Raw genomic sequence first — 11,413 nt, 5'->3', positions numbered from 1 at the left:
CATGGACTACAAGGAGTACTTCACATCAACACATCAGTATGTAATATTGTAAACCAAGCATTACAGGTGCAAGGGCATGTAAAACAACCTCAACATGATGTACAGCTAAATCAAGTTCACAGGGACACAGTAAAAAGCTTTATTCAGCATATGAAAAGTGAAACGTCTGTTCCAACAAAAGGCCAATGGCCAGTCCATGTCCAAATGGCAAGGAGTGAACTAGAGTGACAAATTCAGTATATGAAATTCGAAATGTCTGTGCAACCAAAAGGCCAATGGCCAGTCAATGGCAAAATGCCAAGGAGTGAACTAAAATGACAACTGTCACACCTTGCTTGCCTGCACTGCTAAGGACCGGGGTCATCCCCTCAGAGGGGCATACATGGGGGCAGGCCAGGCACCGCAGCGACAGGATCAGGGCGCAACAGAAGGAGGCAGTGAAGAGGTGGGGGATGCAGGCGAGACACTTGCAACTGCAGTGGAGATGACTGAAATGGGGGGTGCTGTCACAACTGTGGGGCACAAGTCAGATGGGGTGGGTGCTGGCACAACTCCAGTGGGCAGGTCAGATGGAGTGGATTGGCTCTCCACTGCAGTGCCCAAGTCAGACAGGGTGGTCGTGGACTCCAAAGCAGTGCCTACATCCATGGGAGCGGAATGGGGGACAGGTGAGATCTGCAGGGCAGGGGTTGGGGACACGGTCCCCACATCAGTGGCACAACTGTCTGACCAGGTGTGGAGGAGCAAGTGCTAGGGGGGATGGCCTTAGCATTTTGGGGATGGTGTATCTGTGTGTGGGGGAACCCGGGCCAGGGAGTGGTGGGGCAACCTCTGGAGTGGTGGCCTGGGGGATGGAGGACGGAGACTTTGCCTTGGAGCTGCCTGCTGGTGGGGGGGGGGTCTTGCTCTTTTTGCGCCGGGGGGACTTGCGGGTGGGCATCTCGGTCTGACTGCGCCTGGGGGAGGGTGTCCGGGTGTGAGGGGCACTCCCTTCTGTGTGTGGGGACTTCCTCTTCCCCTTGTAATCAGGATCTGCTGGGTCGGTGGGGAAGAGGCCAAGGTCACAGAGGAAGAGCTTCTGGGGGGATGGGGTTGCAGGTAAGGCACGGGAAGGGGGCTGGGAGGGAGAGGTCTTGGAGGACTGCGGAGTGGTTGTGGATGACTGTGTGTGTGTCAGCAAACCAGACCCTGTGAGTGTGGAATCAGTCCCCTGCGCTTGCTTGTGTGCACGTCTAGCCCTTGGTTTGGGGGTTTCTGTGCTTGGGACAGGTAGGGTGCTAGGAATCGTGGGTGCTGCAGGGGTAGGAGGGGTGTGGGACTGTTGGAGGAGGGACACTGCTGCCATCAGGGAGGAGGCCACGGACTGGTTGGTCCTCTATAGGGCAGACATACCCGAGGAAATGCCCTCCATGAATGACACCAGTTGTGTCAATAGACCTGTGTGTGCATTCAGCATCGACATCTGCCCTACATGCATCTGTCGAAGTAAGTCCACAGACTCCTCACTCAGGGCAGCAGGGGACACAGGGGCAGGGGGTGCGGTGCCTGGCACAAAGGAGACATGCTCACGAACACGGGAACCCACAGGGACCTCTGGGATGGGAGGGGGCTGGTGGTGGTGGTGGCTGTGGCAGAGACAGCCTCTCTAGCTGGAGTTTGGTGGCTGCTGACACCCGCCTCCACAGGGAAGTCATCCTCAGAGCTGCTGTGGCCTTCAGCTGGGAGGGATGGTGATGACGACTCCTCTGTGTGGCTAAAATCGCCCTCCATGCCACTGGGTCCACCTGACTCCTCTCCTTCTGTCCCTGTAAGGCTCTGTGGCTCCTCCTGGTCTGTGGAGCTGTCCCCTCCTGTGGCCGTGGATGTATCTGGATAGGAATAGGAAGTAAGAGAACAACATCAGTCACCTGCACCGACTGCACACACCACAGTGAGTACATCACATCACAGGGCAAGCCCTGGCATCATCAGCTGAACACAGCTCAAAGTGCCAACACTGCTTAGATTAAGACAATTGTCATTTTCGACATCAACCCTGGCACACATTTTCCTCCTTGACTTGCACACATATGTCTGTTGCATGTTGGATGCTAATACCACGATCTGCCAACATGCACCACCCACACATTAGTTGTACATGCAAGTGAACATGTAGGAGTATGTCACTAGTCCCACAGCACATCTCTTGCGACTGACTCAGCACAGGTGTCCGGATGAAGGGATGGGCAGAGACTCATTTCACATGCATGCTTGGGATGCAAGCCAGCAACACACACTATGATGTACTCATGTCCTGATGGGCAAGGCCACAATGGGGTGCATGGTGCACACTTGAACACAACGCAGGCTCACTCATAGCAAGTTCAATGCCATGGCACTGGGATGCCCTGAAAGTCAGTCAACACTGTCTCCTATCACAGGGACAGGGCATCCAGACAACAACAATATGCACTGACTCACAATCCTAGCTCAGGGGCAAGTCTGACTCTGCAGATGACCGGCGCACTTGCCCATCCCATGCAAACAACATATCCAGGACCCAGAAGACACCACATAATGAAAATCAGACATATGAGTCTCAGCAAACACAAATCCATGTACATTAACACATCACAGTCTGCCATGCATATAACCCAGCTGCATGAGGGACAGAGTTGCATACACCATTGTGCGCTGTCAGATGATCACACACCTATATGTCACACAGGTCTTGTCTCCCACAGTCACATTGCAGATGTCATGCTGACCCTCTGAATAATGGACACCCCAGTTGTACGTAGCAACAAGCCACACCTTAATGATACAGAGTCACACACCTGAGGGCACGTCACGAAGCACAACCTGCAATTTCACACACAGGAGTGGGATAACAGAATGTTTCTGAATGCCCTTGAGGGGACAGGACTGGGCAGGACTTAGTGAAACAGTGGTTTGCCCCGTACAGTAGTCAGGTGGCTAAGAAATTGTGGCATACTTGCTATACCTACTCCTGATGCCCAAAAATTGGAGTCCCTTGCTGCATGGATTTGTATTGAATACCCCAGAAACATGTTGCAAGTCAGACCAGCAATTGGTACAAATCTCAAGGGCACACACAGTTCACATGTCAGATCTCAGGCATTGTGTAAACAATTGACCCACCCATGAGTGACGGGAACTGATGCTGACTGGTACCTGATACATAGCTGTCTGCAGGGACACAGTGCCCTAGTGACAAAAGCAAAAGACTGTAGGGGCTACACCTGTGGAACAGATGAGGAGGGTGCATCACACAGCTGAGGGACCTGATTTTGGGACTACAAGACCTACGCAATGTGGAAGTGTGACCCGGACAAAATACTGCTATTTGCATGTCAGACATAGTACACAGATCAGGCATGGACTTACCCCCTACCTGCTGCTGTCTGGCCTTCAGCTGCCTATCCAGGTCCGGGAAGACCACCGCCAGGATCCGCAGCATGTGGGGAGTCAGTGTCCGGTGTCCGCCCCTCCTGCGTGGAGGTGAAAGCTTCAGCTGGACTCTAGCTATCCTCCGGGTCCAGCCCCGAAGGTCCTGCCACCTCTTCTGGCAGTTGCGGATGCGGCGCTTGTAGACCCCCACAGAACGACCAGCCCAGGTGATGGTCAGCCAGATCTCCTGCTTCTGGTGGGCATCAACCTGTGAGGAGGACAAAGTGAAAAGTACATTAACACACATGCCTCAGATTTGTGCAGCACACAATTAGATATACATGTCATCATCACAAAGGGAAATACATTACACAGGTAGTGCAACCCTGGGGAATGAAAACTCACATGCATGTCTGACATGTTAACAATGCCTGGATAGTTTAAGTTTGCAAAAATGCACTTTAGCAGCAGGAACACTATTCATTACATGTACCTACACACTTTGGGTGATGAAAGTAGTCAGTGAGAATGCTTGCCACTGGTGTACACACTGCTAGTACTGCTAGTCAGACAACATGCCTAATTAGGAAGGCAGTGGACAGCACTCTCACCTGCTCCCCTGGTGTCCCATAGAGCTTTCTGTACTCTGCAAGGAGCCCGTCCAGCAGGGCCTGGTTCTCCTCCTCAGTGAAGGCTGGGGCCCTCTCCAGTGTACGTGCCATAGCAGGAGCCAGAGGATGCAGAGACAGCAGCAGTGGTAGCAGGGATGTGGTCCAGTAGCATGTAGTGCAGGCAAGTGAGCTCCCTGGGGTCCAGCTAGCCTTATATCTGTGCTGCAGAGGCAGACTCTGTGCCATGTGTCCAAAGTGATAGGTCCAACACGGTTGCATTCTATGAATCTGGCCAATCCATTCAAAATTACAACTCCTACACGCCGTCCGCATCGTTCAAATCTTCACCTTCATGGAACACTTGAAATTGCAACAATGTTGTAGGCATCCAACTGAATTTCCAGTGCACAACTCGTACAAGTTTTGAATCCGCATCCGTCTCCATGACAGTCCAGAGCCAATGGGTGCGCCCGGCTCGTTCAACTGACTGTACAATGCGTATTTTGAATGTACACATACACCCGTCTCCATACGATTCAATGGCCAAGGCGTACGCCTGTCTCGGACCATGCCTGTCCGACGCGTATGCATGATAGTCACCTGCGTTGGACCTCATTGCATTCAATGACAAGGCGTAAGCACGGCTCGGACATGACCCGTGCAAAGCGTACGCATTGTCACCCACCTCGGACCTCATTGCACTCAATGACAGGGCGTATGCACAGCTCGGACATGACCCGTGCAATGCGTACGCATTGTCACCCTCCTCGGACCTCATTGCATTCAATGACAAGGTGTACGCACGGCTCGGACATGATCAGTGCAATGCGTACGCATTGTCACCCGCCTCGGACCTCATTGCATTCAATGACAAGGCGTACGCACAGCTCGGACATGACCCGTGCAACGCATACGCATTGTCACCCGCCTCGGACTGCATTAGTGTGACAATTAGACGGATGCAACACACATATACTGGCCATGGACACCTGCACAAACCTGCCACACTATAGCATTGGCCACACAGTGTCCCATGGCATGTGAGGCTGCATTCCTTGGGTGTTTGAGGGGGCCACAGCAGTTTTTTTGTCTGGCACTTTGTGCTGCTACTCCCAGGCTGTTATCTTGTACATGGGGGAGAGTCCTTTGTGTGTTGTGCACATTAGCACTGTGATGTGCAATTGGACAGTAATTGGCATGAGTGTAGGCCACAGTGTCAGGTTGGATATGTTTGGGGCATGTCACATACACCCTGAGTCCTGGGGGTGATGGCATGTACGTCACAGTGAGACCTGTAGCCCCAATACTGATGTGCACCCACAGTCTGTGTGCATGTTGTGTCTCATGTGGACATGTGGAATTGAGATGTGAGGTGGTGGTCTTGTAGGTGACATATGTGTCCATGCCCAACAGCATACACCTCAATACATTGTGTAATGTCATGAACTAGCATGTGATAGTGATCGTGGTCATGGCCACATGGGTGGATGTACTGACAGTCTTCCTTTGTGCATCTCTGTACTGCAGGGCACCAGCTGTCCATCGTCCGTTCCCAGACCTCGCAACCATGCAGGAACGCGACAGCATCAGATGGTACCGCTTCACCAGGCCACTGATTGAGGAGTTGGCGGAGCAGTTGGCGCCACATCTGCTACCTGTCCGGAAATACCCTACAACACTGATCCCAGAGGTGAAGGTGATGGCAGCCCTGCACTTCTTTGCTACCGGTACCTTCCAGTACACTGTGGCTACTGCTGGTGGGATGTCGCAAACGATGTTTAGTCGGGTGCTACGCAATGTCTTGGAGGGGATGTTGCAATTCCTCGACCTGTATATCAAGTTCGCGAGCCAAGATGAACTCCCTGAAATTAAGGATGCCTTTTATACACTGGGGAGGATGCCAAACGTAATTGGATTCATTGATGGGACACATGTTGCCCTGATACCACCACAGGCACATGAGCAGGCATACCGTAACAGGAAGCACTACCATTCGATCAATGCTCTGGTGGTCTGTCTTGCTGACATGTTGATCACACATGTGTGTGAATGGTTCCCTGGTTTGGCGCACGATACCTACATTATGAGGAGTAGTCACATTGCAACACTGATGTCACAGATGCCAGCTCAGCGTGCCTGGCTTGTCGGTGTGTACTGACTGTTTCTCATTGTGTGTGTTTGTCAGTGTTGTATTCCGCACTCCTAAAAAACTCATCTACTTGTTCATTTTTGTGTGTGTAGGTGACTCCGGATAACCCCAACATGTCGTGGTTGCTGACACCCCTCAGGAACCCTGTGACAGCAGCCGAGCTGCGCTACAATGAGGCACATGGTCAGAGCAGGAGGGTGATTGAGCGGACATTCGGCCTCCTGAAAAGACCGGAGGGGCCCTCCCATATGAGCCTGCAAAGGTGTGCAAAATAATACTGGTCTGCTGCATGCTACACAACATGGCGGTGCGGAAGGAGGTGCCTCTCATCCTGGATGAGGATGATGACGACCAACGTCCGGCACCTGTGGAGGATCCCGACCTGGGCCAAGATGCCAGTGATGATGAAGATGATGGTGACGTCCGCTCTCTGCTCATCAACAACTTCTTCACCTGAATGTGAGTTTCCAGGGTTGTTATGTGAATGTATGGAGGTAGGCAGGAATGTGTTGAACCAGCTCTGTTGCTGTCTGAGCGTGTCTGTGTGCCACTTGACTGGATGCGTGCTGTGATGTGTCCATTCAGCGGGTGTGTACTCCACAATAGGGTAGTACTGCTAACTATTGTTTGTGTAGGTGTTTTGCAACATGTTCTGTGCATGTGTATTGCATTTCTCTCCTGTTCGCCTGTGCTTTTGACTTTATCTTGTCGGTCCTTTGCCTGTTGTGTGGTCAACACTGACCCCCAACACCCAGAAGCCAGAAGCCAACACCAGTGTGGAAGTTGGAAATTCCCATCAACTGATGTACCACACATCCCTGGACTTCCATTCTCCAACACATTGTGAGCGTGTGTCCACTGTTACGTAGAATTACCGTGCAACTAGTGTGGAATAAACGTGTTGCTGATGTGTAATGAACCTGTGCTACGGTTTGTTATGTGCGTAGTATGTCTTCCCACATCTGAGTGACATCTGCTTACCTCACCTGTGGAATTGTTACCACTGACCGTGTTTGGTGTTGTGTCTGTGCATGCCAATGTGTTTCAGGTCAACATCATTGTGTGTGATAAGTGACATGGCCATGGTGAGTATGTTTTGTGTTGCCATAGTGGTGTGTTTCCCTCACATGTGTCACATCCCCATGACTGACCTTACGTTGGTCACATTGTTGCAGTATTTGGCATGCACTGTGTTGTGTAGCAGATCGACTTCGCCCTAAACATGACATGTTTGAATCACGACAGAGGCAAGTATGGTGTACTGGTGAGTTTATTTACAAACATGTGTGAGTGAGGTGCACAGGATGGTGGGTGCTGTACAGTGGTTTGGGAATCCAAAGTTCATATTGGAGTTGGAAGTGCTGGTAGATGAAATGTCCGGTTCAGTGACTAAATATCGAGGGACAAAATATCGACTCCCTATCTACAAACAGGTAAGTACTAAAATATTGATTCCAAAATATAGACTGTCAAAATATAGTTAGCCAAAATATCGAATTTTTTAAATTTATTAAAAATAATATAAAATTAATTAAATATTAAAAACAATCAAATAAAACATACATAATATAATATAAAATAGCTTAAAATGTAAACATAATATAAGTAATTTAAAAAAGTCGAGATTTTGTTGGATACTGAGAGCGTAAAAATTACTATTCCCACTCCAGTGAGTGCAACAGTAGGGAAAGCGTTGGATAGTGGGAGGGTAACAATTACTATTCCCACTCCAGAGAGTGCAACAGTAGGGAAAGTGTTGGATAGCGGGAGGGTAACAATTACTATTCCCACTGCAGAGAGTGCAACAGCAGGGAAAGCGTTGGATAGCGTAGGGGTGAAAATTACTATTCCCACTCCAGTGAGTGCAACAGTAGGGAAAACGTTGGATAGCGTAGGGGTAAAAATTAATATTCCCACTCCAGAGAGTGCAAAAGTAGGGAAAGTAATGATTTAAATTAAATATAGGATGACATTAATTATCAATACTGATAAAAAGTTAATTAAAAATAATTACCAATTAATAACAATTAATTACCATTTAAAAATATTAATCAATTGATAAAAATTCATTACCAATTAATAATAATTAATTACCAATTACAAATTAATTATCAATTATCAATACACATAAATAAAAAAATTAATATTTACTTTATTACAATTAATTTACTTCCCACCCAATTCCCCTACAAACCCACAACCCACTCCCATTTATAAAAAATACAATTGACATTATCAATTAATCAATTATTAAAAATATTTTTGCAAATAATAAAAATTATTTAGCAATTCATACAAATTATTTACCCATTAATACAAATGTATTACCAATCATTAATTAATTATCAATTATCAATACACATAAATAAAAAAATAATTATTTACTTTATTACAATTAATTTACTTCCCACCCAATTCCCCTACAAACCCACAACCCGCTCCTATTATTAAAAAATACAATTAAAATAATTATCAATTAATCAATTAATATAAATTAATTACCAATTAATAAAAATAAATTACCAATTAATAATTATCAATTAAATAATTATCAAAACATATAAATATAATTAACATTTAATTAACCATAATTAAATTACTTCCCACCCTATTCCCCTATAAACCCACAACCCGCTACAGAATTAAATTACGCAATAATTAAATTACATAACATTCATTTGTTTAAATAAATTAAACATACATTACAACAATAATACATCATTTTAACACATATACTACCATACATAACACACACAAAAAATTTGATATTATGGTAATCTATATTTTAAAATTCGATATTATGGTATTCGATATTTTTAAGGTCTATATTTTGGTAATCGATATTTTGTACCCCAATTTCGATATTCTGACCTATCGATATTTTGTAGAGTCGATATTCTGTCCACTCTATATTTTAACTTCGATATTCTGGGCAGTCGATATTTTGGAATCGATATTTTGGGTGTTTACCGAAATGTCCAGAGTAAAGTCCACAGTCGTCTGCTACATTGGCCCAACATGAACCCTCCATGTCATGTGGGCGAGTTGTGTGCGATTGGACAAGGTGAAAGGGTTGCGCACAAAGAACATTGTCCAGAACAGGTTTGGAGGCCCTAGGGGATGTGCTGGGACATCTGCCTCTCACATTTCCTTCTTCGGACGACCCCTCTTCTTCTGGGGAGGGGGGGAGGATACTCATGTGCAGGCCTCTGAGGTGCAGGTGACTCTCCGCCAGAGTCCTCCTCCCTCCCTGTGGCGCTGGCAGATGGTGTTGCAACAGATGTTGTTGGCACACAGGGGCGTGGGGACAGGTTGGTGTTGATCTGGCAGAGGCATTGTAGTATGTCCCGATGCACCACTTTGCCTCCATGCATGCAAGGGGAGGTACTTATTCTTTAGCTAGGGCAGTGGACCAACCAAGGCATCAAGTTGATTTACCCCCAGAAGCGGTTCCATACGTGGTAGTGCTTACGAGAGTTCCGTTACTGGAAAAGGGCAAGAAGGAAGGCTTCTTTGAGCTTAAAAATAAAACTATGCATTGGCTTACCCTAAACAGGCCCCTTCCCTTCAATGTTAATGGGGAGATACTGCATGTCCGGCGACTCCCCTGGTTGGGTCGTAGAGCTAAGGATATTGAGGGGGATCTAATTATTATTAACTTTAGAGACCCCAGAGCAGTTACGCATATCCTGGACTACACTCTGGCCAAAAGCTGTGGGTCCATTATGCCTTGCGAACTGACATATTTCTATCCAAGACCCTCAGTCTTCCATAGGGCATATTCCAGGGCCCCGGCTCGAATGCAGACACACCCTCCTGTATTACCTACACCCTTTGATAACCAGCACTTCACTCATGCACCTATCCCTGTGGCTCACGAAAGTGTATCTGATTGGGTCACTGTACCTTATGGGAGCCACCGATACGGTTCTAGGAGGATAGATCTCTGGCCACCATTTACCCCCCTGGAAGTCGCAAATAGATTCGATGCCCTCTCAGGCTTTGATGATTGCGATTGACAGAAGGGATCCTTAATTAGTGGGCCTATCACTTTGAAGCACCAGGCTGTGGATACCGAGCTCATTCCCCTACCGCAGACCTTCTCCCCGCAACAACCTATTCCCTCTGGAACAGTCTCATCCTCATCTGACCCATACGTTTTGCCTCATGAGCATGTCCTTGTACCAGAAGAGGGATCTGCTACGATTAATGACCCCTGTGGCTCCTTGCCCCATGACCTAGTTAACCAAGATCTATTGACCGGCCATGTAAAAATTCTTTCTTGGAACGTGGCGGGCCTTAAGAGTAAATTGCCCATTCATGAATGGGGCTCCTTTATGGCCCTCCACGATATCTGTATGTTACAAGAAACTTGGGCATTAAAAAGTAATCAAGCCCAGGGTTTTGCTACATTTGATATCATGGCTAGTAAAGGTGAGAGGGGTAGACCGGTAGGGGGTCTGTCTATATGGGTTGGAACGCATTTAGGAGTAACTGCATCACAAATAAGTACTAACTCGCAGGATGTTCAGTGTGTATTGCTGACTACACTAGATGGGCAAAATATCGCATTGTTCAATGTATACTCAAGGCCAGTTAGGCGAGGTCTTGTTTCAGAGGCCATTGAAATTCTGTTGACTCTTACCCATACAATGGACCCATCTACTGTATTAATCGTGGGCGGTGATTTCAATTGTCATTTTGAGCCACTCATGGACTTGTCCATGGGAGACTCAGGTGACATTGATTCACTGTGGGCGATTCCCCTTCCATTGGTCCCCCGGGTCAAGGTTTGGACACCGTTAGTCTTACAACTGCAGTCATTTGTTCTAACAACCTCACTTCGAGCCTGCAATGGAAGGGTGGAACCTGACAGACCGGGAAATGTGACATTTAATCGGTATAACCAGTCCTCCATAATTGATTACATCTTTTTAGAGGCCAGGCACTGGGATAAGGCGCATGAATTTAGAGTTATTGAAAGAACCGACAGCGACCACAACGCCCTGGTACTATCACTTAGGATAGGGAGCTTTGGGCTTAAATGCCAAACTTTGGCTGAACACTCTCCCATCGCGCCCTTAACTATTTCAAATTGTAGACGAAGAGTTAAATGGCTAGACTTCCAGATGTCCGATGCAAAGTTAGCTGCCTTATACAAGATCATTATCCCTTATATTGAAGATATGGGAAAAGTTGGACACCTAGGCAGGGCGTCGGATACCCATGTCAACCTGGTGGCAGCAATTAAGGATGTTCTTTG

At 47.5% G+C, this 11,413-nt stretch overlaps 1 protein-coding gene across 6 annotated transcripts in view; it reads right to left on the bottom strand.

The window, feature by feature from the left end:
- Positions 1 to 340: 340 nt before the first annotated feature.
- LOC146809066 (uncharacterized) overlaps positions 341 to 11,413 on the bottom strand; it is a 461,119-nt gene continuing 450,046 nt past the window's right edge. For 5 of the 6 annotated variants that reach the window (XM_085615871.1, XM_085615870.1, XM_085615869.1 and 2 more), the window contains 2 exons: positions 3,388 to 3,658; positions 341 to 1,868 (listed from right to left, as the gene is read on the bottom strand). In XM_085615871.1, coding sequence (XP_085471997.1) covers positions 1,507 to 1,868; positions 3,388 to 3,658 — 633 coding nt within the window. In that variant the 3' untranslated portion in view covers positions 341 to 1,506. The remainder of the gene's footprint in view (positions 1,869 to 3,387; positions 3,659 to 11,413) is intronic. The other variant, XM_085615872.1, reaches the window with a different exon arrangement.

Source organism: Triturus cristatus, chromosome 7 (assembly GCF_964204655.1).
Source record: "Triturus cristatus chromosome 7, aTriCri1.1, whole genome shotgun sequence".
Classification (NCBI taxonomy): domain Eukaryota; kingdom Metazoa; phylum Chordata; class Amphibia; order Caudata; family Salamandridae; genus Triturus; species Triturus cristatus.
The sequence above is the reverse complement of the archived record's forward strand: the minus strand, read 5'-3'. Positions and strand labels throughout refer to the sequence as shown.